General features: G+C 42.0%; 1 protein-coding gene across 1 annotated transcript; it reads right to left on the minus strand.

Moving 5' to 3' along the window:
* Positions 1-672: 672 nt before the first annotated feature.
* Idi2l3 (isopentenyl-diphosphate delta isomerase 2 like 3) lies at positions 673-15,946 on the minus strand. The gene is made up of 5 exons (XM_087591961.1): positions 15,894-15,946; positions 13,757-13,919; positions 12,692-12,784; positions 12,233-12,363; positions 673-2,433 (listed from the first exon to the last, which is right to left on the minus strand). The coding sequence occupies exons 2-5, from the start codon at positions 13,896-13,898 to the stop codon at positions 2,116-2,118; spliced, it is 684 nt and encodes a 227-aa protein (XP_087448087.1). The 5' UTR covers positions 13,899-13,919; positions 15,894-15,946; the 3' UTR covers positions 673-2,115.
* Positions 15,947-17,127: the final 1,181 nt, after the last annotated feature.

A 17,127-nucleotide genomic window follows, 5' to 3' on the forward strand; every position in this document is an offset into this window, starting at 1 on the left:
AAGATAGGTTGGGCATTCTTGGTACTGGAGGTTTCTGAGGTCAAACAAGCTTGGGATCCTGTGCATACACTCCTCACAACCTACACTTGTGGCTCTAGGGTGAAGAGGGACATCTTTCTTTATGACAAAGACGTCCCAAGGCAAACATTATAAAGTACTAGTTGAATGCCATGTTTCCCAACAACAACCACATGTTCAACCTCTCTCAGCTGTCCATCCTTCTGACCATCCTCATGCTGACATACGAAAGTGTGGCCTCAGTATTGGTCTGAGCCTTAGCCTCTGGCTCTGACCAGTTTCTTCTGTTTCATTTGTGTCACATGCACAAGCTTATGCTTCATGTTTTCACTGCTTTGCTTCCTCACCATATTGGACTCTGACCCTCTGAGATCATGAGCCAAGCCAGTTAAGCAGTTTCAGTGCTTGATGACAATCATATAAGGGGAATTTAATATACATTAATAGACAGGGTGAACACACAATGGCCTGTGTGTGTTGAGGGGCAGACGTCAAAATATGAGCCACAGTTACCAAGCATGGTAGGTAGAAAAGTTGGGAGGTTGAGGAAGAAGAATTTTGAGTTCTAGGCTAACCTGGGTTACATAGTGTGATGCTATCACAAACAAACAAACAAACAAACAAACAGAGGTTAGACAAAATGAAATGAAATTGCTTTACAGATACAGGGTTTAATTTAGCAAGATGTAAAATGTAAGCAAAGGTTGTTGGGGGTACCTGGAAGAGAATGGGGGACAAGAGACTCAAAGAAAGATGCCAAGACAAGAGTCTGATCAAGGCGACAATTATATTTTTCCCAAAGCTGAATTTATACCATAACATGAGTAACAGAGGGAGCGGGGGGAAGTGTGAAACGTTTATGTAGGCCAAGGACACAGTATTCGTGTGGTCAGGGAGTCGGCTGATGTTGACAGGATGTCAGAAAGGTCACAGGTTTGTCATATTATTAGTCAGCAGGAGAGCTTTATCGTATCATTCATCCTGACCACAGATTTGTATTAGTCCTCTGCAGCTCGCTGGGGATTCTCCATGAACCCAGTCATACTTAATTCTAACCATAATAATAGCATCAACAATGGAGGGCTTAAAGGGCATCACTCCAAACAGTAAAATCCGTATTATTTTTTTCATAAATGGTGTTCTCTCCTCCATAAGAAAATCGAAACAGCTGGCTAGAGACTTGAGTTCAAAGTGTTCTTTTGAGGACATCAAAAACACTTTGTCAAATCAACTACTTTAAAAAATTATATTTATTTAAATGACTGTTCACTCATTTACCCAACTGATTTGAGCTTGACTGCGTGACTGTGTTCTATACAAATAGTTAGCATAGCAGTGAAGCCAGAGGCTCCCAGCGGACAGGTTATCTATCCAGTGGCTGCAAGTCAGAGCAGGATACAAGTTAAGTATTAGCTAGGTACTCTAGTCTTGCCAAATTTGGGTGCTTAACAGATTATTCTGGATTTAATGTTCTTACGGTTTCCTCCACACAAAGCCTCAGGCCTTTGAGAGGACTGGCATGCCCGCCATTCAAGGGCTGCCTCAGGTGGTTGTGTAACTTCAGTTCTTACAGCGTTGACATCGACTCTATCTTTAGGGGATCTTTTCTTCTTTAGTTCCTCTGTTTCTAATTTGGGGAAAACAATACATTTCTTTCCCACACCGAGGCAGTTGAAAATAAAGAAATGAAGCAACTAGGGGAAAAAAGGCAAGAAACCACGGGATGGGATTGGTTGTTGGTAGCATGTTTGCGCGCTGTACGTGAAGCTGCAGGTTCAGCCTCCAGCACTGAGCAGGCATACTGGTGTGTGCCTGGAATCCAAGGACCAGGGGAGGTGGAGGCAGGAGGATCAGAAATTCAAAGTCATCCTTGGCTACACGAGAAGTTTGAGGCTGGTCTGGGATACATAGCTCTGTGTCAAGAAAGAAAAGAAAAGAAGATTCAGAGTTAATGATAATGATTTTTGGCTTTCTGGAAAAGAAGAGTCCTTTCCCTGTTTTGGTCCGGGTGCATAGCTAACATCTGAGCTGTGGGTCTGCCCTGAGCTCAGTGCTGAACTGGGGCATCCTCACAGCCAGTGTCTTATTTCCGGTTCCTCATACTCTGTATATCTTGTCAAGCTCTATGAACCGGGTCGCTTCATCTAAGTAAGGCCACCATGCATACAGGAACTGCTCCACGACGAATCTCAGCCAGGGGGTCACTTGGACTTCACCCCGGGCCCCCCTTTCTAGAAGCTCTTCCAGTTCTTCTCGAGTCAGGTAGCTGAAGCTACTGACTTCACTCGGATCTGGACAGATCTTGACGTCTTTCTTGATAAGCAGAAGGTAACAAACTTCGTGTTCTCCCCAGACTGCATCAGATTTTGCCTTATAATGATACCTTTTCATAAACACGATGTCCTCTAGAGAAACCTGTGATGGAAATTGATACAATGAGAACAAATCTGGTGTAAAATGCAGAATACGTGGAGAAATAAAAGCAAATATATGTGTTCTCAAGAGAGATTAACAACTTTGTTTAGTAGTTGGTAATTGATTAAAGCTTAATTTGGTTGACTGATCTGTTCATTTTTTTTTGTGATTGTAATATATTTTATAAATGATGGATTTTTTTTTTGGTTCTTTTTTTTTGGAGCTGGGGACCGAACCCAGGGCCTTGCGCTTCCTAGGTAAGCGCTCTACCACTGAGCTAAATCCCCAGCCCCGGATTTTTTTTACAGTATATTCACACACGTGTAAAATATACTTTACACACACACACCCTTTAACACCTCTTGCCTCTTTTTTTACTTCTTGTTGTTACCCTCTTTCCTAACCATCAATCTTCTGTTTTCACCATAAACACACTCACAGACACACACAGAGACAAACACACGTACACACAGACAGACACACAGATAAACACACAAACATACAAATCTAGATTATGTTTATGAAATAAAATGTGATAATTGTCTTTCTTAGTCTTGTTTTGTTTGGTGTGATGATAACACACATAAATTAATGATAAAATAAATTTTAAAATATTTTTAAAAGAATATATTACACACACATATCCCCCACATTTGTTTTAAATAATATCAAACTTTTACACATCCAATCCAGTCTACTTCTATTATTTGGCTGCTGTGACTACTGTCCCAAGAAACATACACATGTATCTTTGTTGTATGTGTACAAGGACTCCTATGGGCCTGTGTACATGAGCTATAGGACCAGCTCAAATGGAAGTCTTTTTTTTCTTTAACAAGCAGCAACATCTTGTTTGGCATTTCAATGTAGTTAGGGTAATTATTAGGGTAATGGTTATGATGTTTAAGTTTCACTCCATGCCCTTTAATATACATTAAGGATAAAAGACCCGTATGAACTCCAGACATGAAGGGGAGAGGTATACTTCCACAGCACTCTTTGCCATTTTTCTTAGAAGTTTTCAGATATGCCATAGGGCATGGCATGACCGTGCATCATCTCTAGGCATTTTCTTTGGTACTCACAACACAACACTGGTGTAAAAAGAAGGGAAACAGGGGCTGCTAAATAGAGCTCGTGCTTGCTTTATTTCTCATGGGAACACAGGGGCCCCCACACTGATACTGGAGAAGATGATGCTTGGCAACTGCTTGGCATAGACAGCTATAGAATAACCCAAACATCTATGTCTCTTTCTTCTAGCTGTTGGAGAGGTGCAGATATGGAAGAGGAAGCTATCGAGAGGCCCCGCGCCAGCCTGAAGGACTGCTATTTAAAAGACAGTTCTTCAGCCTACTACTGTGTCTTGATTTTGCCAATAATTATTTCATTAAAACTTTGGAAGGCCCGGCCCGCAGCAGCTCTCTGCTCCCAGACCCTGTGAGAGAGAGACCCAACCGCCTGGTCAGGTGGGCACTCCCGAGGCTGCAGAGCGGAAGAGACCACCAACACTGCCCACCCCTGCCCACATCCCTGGCCCAAGAGGAAACTGTATAAGGCCTCTGGGCTCCCGTGGGGGAGGGCCCAGGAGCGGCAGGACCCCTGCCTGAGACACCGCTGGAACCTGAAGGAAACAGACCGGTAAACAGTTCTCTGCACCCAAATCCCGTGGGAGGGAGAGCTAAACCATCAGAGAGGCAGACAAGCCTGGGAAACCAGAAGAGACTGCTCTCTGCACACATATCTCGGACGCCAGAGGAAAAAACCAAAGACCATCTGGAACCCTGGTGCACTGAAGCTCCCGGAAGGGGCAGCACAAGTATTCCTGGTCGCTGCAGCCGCAGAGAGCCCGTGGGCAGCACCCCACGAGCGAACTTGAGCCTCGGGACCACAGGTAAGACCAACTTTTCTGCTGCAAGAAAGCTGCCTGGTGAACTCAAGACACAGGCCCACAGGAACAGCTGAAGACCTGTAGAGAGGAAAAACTACACGCCCGAAAGCAGAACACTCTGTCCCCATAACTGACTGAAAGAGAGGAAAACAGGTCTACAGCACTCCTGACACACAGGCTTATAGGACAGTCTAGCCACTGTCAGAAATAGCAGAACAAAGTAACACTAGAGATAATCTGATGGCGAGAGGCAAGCGCAGGAACCCAAGCAACAGAAACCAAGACTACTTGGCATCATCGGAACCCAATTCTCCCACAAAAACAAACATGGAATATCCAAACACACCAGAAAAGCAAGATCTAGTTTCAAAATCATATTTGATCATGATGCTGGAGGACTTCAAGAAAGACGTGAAGAACTCCCTTAGGGAAACACAGGAAAACATTAATAAACAAGTAGAAGCCTACAGAGAGGAATCGCAAATATCCCTGAAAGAATTCCAGGAAAGCATAATCAAACAGGTGAAAGAATTCAAAATGGAAATAGAAGCAATAAAGAAAGGACACATGGAAACAACCTTTGATATAGAAAACCAAAGGAAGAGACAAGGAGCCATAGATACAAGCATCACAAACAGAATACAAGAGATAGAAGAGAGAATCTCAGGAGCAGAAAATTCCATAGACATCATCGACACAACTGTCAAAGATAATGTAAAACGGAAAAAGCTACTGGTCCAAAACATACAGGAAATCCAGGATTCAATGAGAAAATCAAACCTAAGGATAATAGGTATAGAAGAGAGTGAAGACTCCCAGCTCAAAGGACCAGTAAATATCTTCAACAAAATCATAGAAGAAAACTTCCCTAATCTAAAAAAAGAGATACCCATAGGCATACAAGAAGCCTACAGAACTCCAAATAGATTGGACCAGAAAAGAAACACCTCCTGTCACATAATTGTCAAAACACCAAACGCACAAAATAAAGAAAGAATATTAAAAGCAGTAAGGGAAAAAGGTCAAGTAACATATAAAGGGAGACCTATCAGAATCACACCAGACTTCTCGCCAGAAACTATGAAGGCCAGAAGATCCTGGACTGATGTCATACAGACCCTAAGAGAACACAAATGCCAGCCCAGGTTACTGTATCCAGCAAAACTCTCAATTAACTTTGATGGAGAAACCAAGATATTCCATGACAAAACCAAATTTACACAATATCTTTCTACAAATCCAGCACTACAAAGGATAATAAATGGTAAAGCCCAACATAAGGAGGCAAGCTATACCCTAGAAGAAGCAAGAAACTAATCGTCTTGGCAACAAAACAAAGAGAAGAAAAGCACACAAACATAACCTCACATCCAAATATGAATATAAAGGGAAACAATAATCACTATTCCTTAATATCTCTCAATATCAATGGCCTCAACTCCCCAATAAAAAGACATAGATTAACAAACTGGATACGCAACGAGGACCCTGCATTCTGCTGCCTACAGGAAACACACCTCAGAGACAAAGACAGACACTACCTCAGAGTGAAAGGCTGGAAAACAACTTTCCAAGCAAATGGTCAGAAGAAGCAAGCTGGAGTAGCCATTCTAATATCAAATAAAATCAATTTCCAACTAAAAGTCATCAAAAAAGATAAGGAAGGACACTTCATATTCATCAAAGGAAAAATCCACCAAGATGAACTCTCAATCCTAAATATCTATGCCCCAAATACAAGGGCACCTACATACGTAAAAGAAACCTTACTAAAGCTCAAAACACACATTGCACCTCACACAATAATAGTGGGAGATTTCAACACCCCACTCTCATCAATGGACAGATCATGGAAACAGAAATTAAACAGTGATGTCGACAGACTAAGAGAAGTCATGAGCCAAATGGACTTAATGGATATTAATAGAACATTCTATCCTAAAGCAAAAGGATATACCTTCTTCTCAGCTCCTCATGGTACTTTCTCCAAAATTGACCATATAATTGGTCAAAAAACGGGCCTCAACAGGTACAGAAAGATAGAAATAATCCCATGCATGCTATCGGACCACCACGGCCTAAAACTGGTCTTCAATAACAATAAGGGAAGAATGCCCACATATACGTGGAAATTGAACAATGCTCTACTCAATGATAACCTGGTCAAGGAAGAAATAAAGAAAGAAATTAAAAACTTTTTAGAATTTAATGAAAATGAAGATACAACATACTCAAACTTATGGGACACAATGAAAGCTGTGCTAAGAGGAAAACTCATAGCGCTGAGTGCCTGCAGAAAGAAACAGGAAAGAGCATATGTCAGCAGCTTGACAGCACACCTAAAAGCTCTAGAACAAAAAGAAGCAAATACACCCAGGAGGAGTAGAAGGAAGGAAATAATCAAACTCAGAGCTGAAATCAACCAAGTAGAAACAAAAAGGACCATAGAAAGAATCAACAGAACCAAAAGTTGGTTCTTTGAGAAAATCAACAAGATAGATAAACCCTTAGCCAGACTAACGAGAGGACACAGAGAGTGCGTCCAACTTAACAAAATCAGAAATGAAAAGGGAGACATAACTACAGATTCAGAGGAAATTCAAAAAATCATCAGATCTTACTATAAAAACCTATATTCAACAAAACTTGAAAATCTACAGGAAATGGACAATTTCCTAGACAGATACCAGGTACCGAAGTTAAATCAGGAACAGATAAACCAGTTAAACAACCCCATAACTCCTAAGGAAATAGAAGCAGTCATTAAAGGTCTCCCACCCAAAAAGAGCCCAGGTCCAGACGGCTTTAGTGCAGAATTCTACCAAACCTTCAGAGAAGACCTCATACTAATATTATCCAAACTATTCCACAAAATTGAAACAGATGGATCACTACTGAATACCTTCTACGAAGCCACAATTACTCTTATACCTAAACCACACAAAGACACAACAAAGAAAGAGAACTTCAGACCAATTTCCCTTATGAATATCGACGCAAAAATACTCAACAAAATTCTGGCAAACCGAATCCAAGAGCACATCAAAACAATCATCCACCATGACCAAGTAGGCTTCATCCCAGGCATGCAGGGATGGTTTAATATACGGAAAACCATCAACGTGATCCATTATATAAACAAACTGAAAGAACAAAACCACATGATCATTTCATTAGACGCTGAAAAAGCATTTGACAAAATTCAACACCCCTTCATAATAAAAGTCCTGGAAAGAATAGGAATTCAAGGCCCATACCTGAACATAGTAAAAGCCATATACAGCAAACCAGTTGCTAACATTAAACTAAATGGAGAGAAACTCGAAGCAATCCCACTAAAATCAGGGACTAGACAAGGCTGCCCACTCTCTCCCTACTTATTCAATATAGTTCTTGAAGTTCTAGCCAGAGCAATCAGACAACAAAAGGAGGTCAAGGGGATACAGATCTGAAAAGAAGAAGTCAAAATATCACTGTTTGCAGATGATATGATAATATATTTAAGTGATCCCAAAAGTTCCACCAGAGAACTACTAAAGCTGATAAACAACTTCAGCAAAGTGGCTGGGTATAAAATTAACTCAAATAAATCATTAGCCTTCCTCTACACAAAAGAGAAACAAGCCGAGAAAGAAATTAGGGAAACGACACCTTTCATAATAGACCCAAATAATATAAAGTACCTCGGTGTGACTTTAACCAAGCAAGTAAAAGATCTGCACAATAAGAACTTCAAGACACTGAGGAAAGAAATTGAAGAAGACCTCAGAAGATGGAAAGATCTCCCATGCTCATGGATTGGCAGGATTAATATAGTAAAAATGGCCATTTTACCAAAAGCAATCTACAGATTCAATGCAATCCCTATTAAAATACCAATCCAATTCTTCAAAGAGTTAGACAGAACAATTTGCAAATTCATCTGGAATAACAAAAAACCCAGGATAGCTAAAGCTATCCTCAACAATAAAAGGACTTCAGGGGGAATCACTATCCCTGAACTCAAGCAGTATTACAGAGCAATAGTGATAAAAACTGCATGGTATTGGTACAGAGACAGACAGATAGACCAATGGAATAGAATTGAAGACCCAGAAATGAACCCACACACCTATGGTCACTTGATTTTTGACAAAGGAGCCAAAGCCATCCAATGGAAAAAAGATAGCATTTTCAGCAAATGGTGCTGGTTCAACTGGAGGGCAACATGTAGAAGAATGCAGATCGATCCATCCTTATCACCCTGTACAAAGCTTAAGTCCAAGTGGATCAAGGACCTCCACATCAAACCAGACACACTCAAACTAATAGAAGAAAAACTAGGGAAGCGTCTGGAACACATGGGCACTGGAAAAAATTTCCTGAACAAAACACCAATGGCTTATGCTCTAAGATCAAGAATCGACAAATGGGATCTCATAAAACTGCAAAGCTTCTGTAAGGCAAAGGACACTGTGGTTAGGACAAAACGGCAACCAACAGATTGGGAAAAGATCTTTACCAATCCTACAACAGATAGAGGCCTTATATCCAAAATATACAAAGAACTCAAGAAGTTAGACCGCAGGGAAACAAATAACCCTATTAAAAAATGGGGTTCAGAGCTAAACAAAGAATTCACAGCTGAGGAATGCCGAATGGCTGAGAAACACCTAAAGAAATGTTCAACATCTTTAGTCATAAGGGAAATGCAAATCAAAACAACCCTGAGATTTCACCTCACACCAGTGAGAATGGCTAAGATCAAAAACTCAGGTGACAGCAGATGCTGGCGAGGATGCGGAGAAAGAGGAACACTCCTCCATTGTTGGTGAGATTGCAGACTGGTACAACTACTCTGGAAATCAGTCTGGCAGTTCCTCAGAAAAATTGGAAACAGATCTACCTGAGGACCCAGCTATACCACTGCTGGGCATATACCCAAAAGATGCCCCAACATATAAAAAAGACACGTGCTCCACTATGTTCATCGCAGCCTTATTTATAATAGCCAGAAACTGGAAAGAACCCAGATGCCCTTCAACAGAGGAATGGATACAGAAAATGTGGTACATCTACACAATGGAATATTACTCAGCTATCAAAAACAACGAGTTTATGAAATTCGTAGGCAAATGGTTGGAACTGGAAAATATCATCCTGAGTGAGCTAACCCAATCACAGAAAGACATACATGGTATGCACTCATTGATAAGTGGGTATTAGCCCAAATGCTTGAATTACCCTAGATCCCTAGAACAAACGAAACTCAAGACGGATGATCAAAATGTGAATGCTTCACTCCTTCTTTAAATGAGGAAAAAGAATACCCTTGGCAGGGAAGGGAGAGGCAAAGATTAAAACAGAGACTGAAGGAACACCCATTCAGAGCCTGCCCCACATGTGGCCCATACATATACAGCCACCCAATTAGACAAGATGGATGAAGCAAAGAAGTGCAGACCGACAGGAGCCGGATGTAGATCGCTCCTGAGAGACACAGCCAGAATACAGCAAATACAGAGGCGAATGCCAGCAGCAAACCACTGAACTGAGAATAGGACCCCCGTTGAAGGAATCAGAGAAAGAACTGGAAGAGCTTGAAGGGGCTCGAGACCCCAAAAGTACAACAATGTCAACAACCAGAGCTTCCAGGGACTAAGCCACTACCTAAAGGCTATACATGGACTGACCCTGGACTCTGACCCCATAGGTAGCAATGAATATCCTAGTAAGAGCACCAGTGGAAGGGGAAGCCCTGGGTCCTGCTAAGACTGAACCCCCAGTGAACTAGACTATGGGGGGAGGGCGGCAATGGGGGGAGGGTTGGGAGGGGAACACCCATAAGGAAGGGGAGGGGGGAGGGGGATATTTGCCCGGAAACCGGGAAAGGGAATAACACTTGAAATGTATATAAGAAATACTCAAGTTAATAAAAAAAAAACTTTGGAAGACATCATCAATAGATTTAATTGGTGACAGAGCTGTTTAATCTGTCCTCCTCTGCCTTCTCTATCCTTGCTGACTTCTTTAGCCAGTTGTCGCAGCTCGTGGCAAGTGCTTCATGCACTTTGCAAACAGACTTGAGTCCTCAGAAATTTACAAAGGACTCAGAGGCCTTATCTAGAGCACTGGTAAAATGCTGATCGACATTCAGTTGTGTTGATACGTTGGACAAATTTACCACTTACTTCCAAAAGTCATTGTCCAAGTAGTGTTGGCGTGTTTTCCATAATCGCTCCCAGGCCCTTGTTGTGGATGAGAGTCCTCTTTTCCTGAGTCATTATGCGGTAAACCAGTAGACACAGCATGGTGTAAGTCATACATGTTTGCCATGTCATGTTTCTCTTGGCAAGTAATATGGCATTCCGCATGCAGGAACTGTAAGGGGCCTGCTGTTGTCCGTTGGGGATACTCATGATCACTTTAGTATACGAACTTATATGGATTTTCAACACTGAAATTCTTTATCTTTTAGTCCACCTAGAACCTTTTTCCTATGTGGTGATAATTTGATTTTTTTTAATAAACATGAAGTTTCTTGCTTGCAATAACCCCCTGTTCAGTTGGAAAGGGAGACTCCAAGATTCCCTAAAAAAAAACTTTAAGAGAAAAAAGTCCCTTAAACTCTTCAGCGTGAGCCAAGGAGTCAATAACCCTGTGGATTTCTGTCTGGTTTCGGTCTTCTCCACCACAGTCATTTTGATTTCTTGGAGCAGCTCTGGGAAAGGGTGGTTTGAAGGAGTTAAACCATGGATTGGTGCCGCGTGTCTAACCTTGGCTCTGCTCTTTCTGCCAAATCAGCTTCTGTCAATTTATCCTTTTTACTAAACTGGGTAATGACACACCTATTTAAGCAATCCCTTTAATCTTAACCTGGCTACCACTGTCTGCCTAGGATTCGTTTCTCAGACTCCAGGATGCTCTTGTACCAATGTACAACATGATTTCCAAAACAAAACCAGACAAACCACCTTGTACCTTTGTAAACTCTTTCTCTACGAAGTTTAGGGTAGACCACTCATAAAGCCCAGGTAAGAGTTGGTCATTCCACATTGCTCTCTTGACATATTCTAACACGATGGCTTCGGTCAGTTGGGCTTTTATTCCATGTCTCATTGAAATCTACCACTTTTGGTTCCAAAGACATTGTACTAGTGTGGAAACCTTATAGTTTTTTTGTAGGTCCAAAGTCAAGGATGAAGTCAAAGTCCAGAGGTGGGAGTAGCTTCTCACATAGGAAGAGATAATAAGTATTTCCTATAGAAGTCTTCATTCTATTTTTTTTGAGGAGTTTCCATGCTGATTTCCATGGTGGATACACTAGTTTACACCCCACTAGCAGAATAAGAGGGCTTCTTTCTTTCTAACCACATCTCTGTCAGCATTTGCCCTTCTTCCCAAGAAGCCATTTTTGATAGTAATAAGACAGAACCTCAGTGTATTTCAGTTCTTCAGTTATATTTCCCCCAAGGACAAAGAACGTTACAGACTTACGGGCTGTTCGCACTTGTGTTATGAACTCGGGTTCACTCATTTGTCCATTTGCTGTTGAGAGTGTTGGCTAATATTTTCCTATACCTTAATTTAGATAACTAAATCTTACTTAGACCCATTGAAATGGCCTGTATCCTTTAAAGAAGAAACTATTCCACCCCTTATTTCAGAGATCACCATGCAAGCTCAGCAGTTTTCTGTGGAAAATATCTATCCCCTCTCAAGCCCCTGCTCCAGTGGATAAATGAAGGGATGTGCACAGCCAATCCTAGACATTCTTTTCAGTGCATATTTTGGGAAACCTCAGGGTTTTCCCAAAAGCCATATTCCTCAGTAGACTTGACCTAGCTTAGATATTGAATTCCCCAAGCCCCACCACGTCTTTCTCACAGCCCCAGGTGAGCTGAGGCCAGGGGGCACAGACATGGGTACCTGGTCCTGGGGGATGCCCAGCTCAGCCTGCAGCCGTCTCAGGGCTGCCTTCTTCACTCCCAAGGCGTCTTTCTCCTCCATTTCTTCAGGATTACTCAGTGGATGACTACAACAGGAATCGGTATAGTACCCTGTAGAGAATACACATGAGAAACAATATTCTTATTTGTCCCTGGAGATACAATAGTTGCAACAGAACTGCAGCCCTCACAGGATCATCAAGGCATGAGAGAGGAGAGAAGGAAGGGAGTCAGGGTCCTTGCTTCCAGGGCTGTGGTGTTCTTAGTTGAAAAACTAAGTGTTAGTTGAAATTCCTGGACAGATCACACCAAGCCAGCACAGTTCTCCCTTTGGGAGGGGAAGAAGCGAGGAAGAAAAAGAGAGAAGAGAGAGTTGTGTTGGAGATTCCACTGAATCAAATCGCGTAGGCCTGTTCTTGTTAAGCCACTGTGAACCTACCAGGGAAGGTAAGCTTCGTGTCTGCTCGGCGCTGAATCAGAACTTTCTTCTCTGAGTTGAACAAAGCAACACTGAAGGCTCGGTGCAGCAGCCCTGAAAAGGCAAAGGTCCTCGTGTGCGCATGCGTGACAGACTTGTGACGGTTGCCTGCATCCTGTCTTCAATCCCCATGTTTCCAAAGAGACCTAGATGCTTCTAGCAGTTGCATGCTTCATAGGACCAAGGTTTCATACCATCTAGTTATTAAAAGTTATTTGACAAACTTGTGAGGGAAAACCAGATCTAGATGCTAGCGAAGCAAAATCCGCACACAAAGATTTTATTCAGGATTATTGTAACTGGGACAAAAGAGACGTCGGTATAGATTTGGGACCAACTCTGAGCATCAAATGGACACTTAAAGTCAAGTGACAGAGTGGAGGTGAGGGGAAATGTCTAAATGGGAAGAAAGACAAGGAAAAAGGAGAGTTGGGAGAAATTGGTACGTTCAGCTGGCCTTGGAGATCCATGAAGTTTTGAGGCAGAGGTAGGCAGGTCTCTGTGAGTTTCAGGTCTGCCTGTAATTCCTAGCACGTTTCAGACCAGCTAGGACTGCACTATGAGACTCTGTCTCAGAACAATCAAATAACACCTACATAATCCAATACCCCCTGTGATAGGGCTTGAAAACACGATTGAGGTTCAGGATGGGGAATTCTTTTTGATCCTCACAGGATTCTTATCCCATAAGATTTTAGAGGGAAGTGCGCAGCTGCCTATAAGGTTCAGAATTCTGATAGTGGATGGTTTTAACAGACAATCCTCTGTCCAAGTCAGCTCCCCATTTTAATCTTTGCCTCTTTATCAAATAAAAAGGGAGAGGAGGAGAAAGGGAGGGAAGAGGGAACGAATGGAGAGGGAGTGAGAAGAAGAGAGAAGGAGACAGAAGGATAGGGAGAGGAAGAGGGAGAGGGAGAGGAAGAAGAAGGAGAGGCAGAGGGAGAGGAAGAAGAGGGAGAGGGAGAGGGAGAGGGAGAGGGAGAGGGAGAGGGAGAAACTATTGCACAGTAGACAAAACAAAACTACCTTTCTCAATGTTTTTATTCTGATGGCAGTTCCTCTTAGTGTCTGCACCAATGACCTTATCGTTTTCATCAACAACAATCATCATCTCATCTAAACGCTCCAGCTGGTGTTTATCGATCCAGTCAACAGTGACATCAGACATGTCTACTAGCTGTGATCCGACCTGTGTAAAAGAGTAGCACCATCTACTGTTTTGCTATTTGTTATCAGACACCTCCAAGGTCATCACACACCTTCATCCCTCAATGACAAAAAACACTATCTACGGACGCAATAGTGCTGTTAGGTACCAACAGGGCATGTGTGTTTCCACTTGTATATTTCTGTAGAGAACCTCTTGATGACTTTCTGAGTGAGAACATAGCCCTCAAGTTCCCTTGAGTCTTTTCAAAGATGACCCAAAGGTAAATCTCCACAAAATGAATGAATACCGAGGAAAAGTACATGTAATGCTGTTTGTGACATATTTCAAAATGAAGGCCTGGCGGTTGGAACAGACCTGGAGACATTCTATATAGTCTTTCCAGAAAGTCATGTTCACCCATAGAAAGGCTAGTGTCTCCCTCTTAGTGTCTGTCTTAGTTAGGGTTTTACTGCTGTGAACAGACACCATGACCAAGGCAAGTCTTGTAAGGACAACATTTAATTGGGGCTGCCTTACAGGTTCAGAGGTTCAGTCCATTATCATCAAGGTGGGAGCACGGCAGCATCCAGGCAGGCATGGTGCAGGAGGAGCTGAGAGCTCTTCATCTTCATCTGAAGATGCTAGCAGGATACTAGATTCCAGGCAGCTAGGATGAGGGTCTTAAAACCCACACCCACAGTGACACACCTGTAACAGGACCTCACCTCCTAATAGTGCTGCTCCCTCGCCCGAGCATATACAAACCTTGACAGTGTCCAGATGGATTTTCTAAGAACATATTGTCAGTAACAATTGTTTTGACCAAGTGTTTCTATTTTCTTTCCCCTCTTGTTTGTGAGTCCAAGACAGTTTTTCTATGTAATCCAAGTTGGGATCAATTTAATTCATTAGCCTTCTGCAAAAGCCTCCTAAGGATCGGTAAGATTGGCACGGGTCCCTATGCCCGGCTTTTGCCCTCTTTAAAGAAATATGAAGAGGGAGGGTAAATACAGTCAATTCCTTATGTAGGTATAGAAAATGTCAGAGTGAGACCCATTATTGTGTACAGCAAACGTATGTTAGTAAGAGAAGCAAACAGTCACATTAAAGACTTTGTAATTCACTTCTGCTGTCCATCCTCATCCTCTTATTTCCCTACAAAATCATTGTCTCGGGGAAGAGGCTGCTTAGCTAGATCTCAGAGCATGGAATGGAGCAAAAATCCAAGAGGGGTGGGGAGGAAGAATTTAAAAAGTATATTGACGACTTCCTCAACAAAGGACTTTCTAGAGTGAAAGATACTAATCACTCCTGGCTATTGGAAATTGTAGCGGTGATGTCCATGCTGACCTGGGACCTTCGGGTGTGAAAAGGCCACAGTTAGGAGGTCTCCAAGTCTTAGTGTTTTGAACAGGAAGCCTCGCCCTAGTCTCTCTGTGTCTCACTTTATCCTGTCGCCTTCCTTGTGCAATCTGTTCTCTTCTTCTTTTCTTCAACCCTTAAACAAATGTTCCAGGCATCAACTATCTCCAGTGCCATGGAACAGGGCAAAATTATAAAAAACAAAGGAAGTATAAAAGAGCTAGAAAAATACATTCATGAACAGGGTAAGATTCTCTTAGAAAAATCCTTTCTGGATACTAATATAATAGCACACATTTCAAGACACAACCGAGGGGATTTAGCTCAGTGGTAGAGCGCTTGCCTAGCAACCTCGAGGCCCTTGGTTCAGTCCCCAGCTCCAAAAAAAAAAAAAAAAAAAAAAAAAAAAAAAAAAAAGAAAAAGAAAAAAAAAAAGAAATAAGGTTGGAATCAAGACACAACCGAACCACTAGTAAGTATCCACCTGGGGAAAGACATGCACAAAAAACAGGACAAATCAAAATGCAAAATTTTATCTTCCTGACATATTATTGTCCTATCACGTTATCAGAAGTTCTTGTTTTACAATAAAAATGTGCATAGTAGGAGATCACAGAAGAGCATAAATACATGATTTAAATATAAAGAAACCTGCTGAAGGGAGATCTCTTCCGTCGGAGGGCAGTCGACCAAATTCTCAGTGCAGTGGAGACATGGGCTTCTCCTCCTCCCTTTTATTCTAGGCAGGCCTTCTGAAGAATGGACAGTGGCCAGCCCGGTGTCAGGGACACCTCTCCCACTTAATCTACAAATCCAGTGCTAATCTCTTCCAGGAACTCCCTCGACAATCTCTCGTCTCTATGAGAAAATGCCTGACGAAAGAAAATTAAAGAAAGAATGTTTATTTAGCTCGCAGTTTGAGGAGGCTGCCCGTGATGCTAGGAAGGTGGGGTGACAAAGGAGTTTAAATGAGTGGACAGGAAAGTGAGGCAGCTGGTTACACCACAAACAAAACAAAAGGACAAAGAGGAATTCAGCTGTCTTTCTATCGCCCCCACCCCTCTTAATTCAGTCTGGAACTCTCGGCCAAGAGCTGCCCAGAGGTGTGTCTCATAGGTGATTTTCAATTTCTTCTAGTTGATAGGTTAACCATTTCATAGATACGCAAAGAAATAACATTTGATTCCTACCTGAGGTTAGTATTGTAAGTTCCCACATAAAGTTAACCCTCACTTAAAAGTAACGTACTTATAATTCCTGTAGCTGATGAGAGGGCTTTATCACTCAGTTTCTAAAAGATTGCCCAGCTTAAAATAAAAACTAAGACAGAAACAATGAGAGCAGAATAGAAGTTAGAATTCTTTTTTGTAAATAAAACTCAACATCCTACCAAGAGAAGTATTTTCAAGAGTTCATGAAATATCTGTGTTTGGGACCAGGTAATAGACCATTGACAAAAGCTGAAGCCATAGATGATATGTTATAGGTGCTACAACCAACATTAAACATATGTCTATACTTCAAAACAGTAGGAAAATGATGCCGTGAGATAATTTAGTAAGTAACGTCAGAAAGTTTCATATTATAGCTTGTATAATTCAGTGGCATTGCCATCACTGACAAGCCTGGTTCAGTGGAATACACCTGTTACTCCAACACTCCAGAAGGTGAAGCAAGAGGATCAGGAATTCAAGACTAACGTAGCCTACATAGTGAGGCACTGTCATAAACAGGACAAAAGAGGATTGTGGTAAGATGGACTCAAATGTTGCTTTTGTAGAGGACACAGATTCAGTTCCCTGGCACCCCCTATGGCTTCTCTCAACCATCAAAGTCCAGGTTAGGATATCTGATACCCTCTTCTGGCCTCCACGGGCACTTCTGC

The sequence above is a fragment of the Rattus norvegicus genome, chromosome 17 (genome assembly GCF_021556685.1).
Source record: "Rattus norvegicus strain SHRSP/BbbUtx chromosome 17, alternate assembly SHRSP_T2T, whole genome shotgun sequence".
Classification (NCBI taxonomy): Eukaryota; Metazoa; Chordata; class Mammalia; order Rodentia; family Muridae; genus Rattus; species Rattus norvegicus.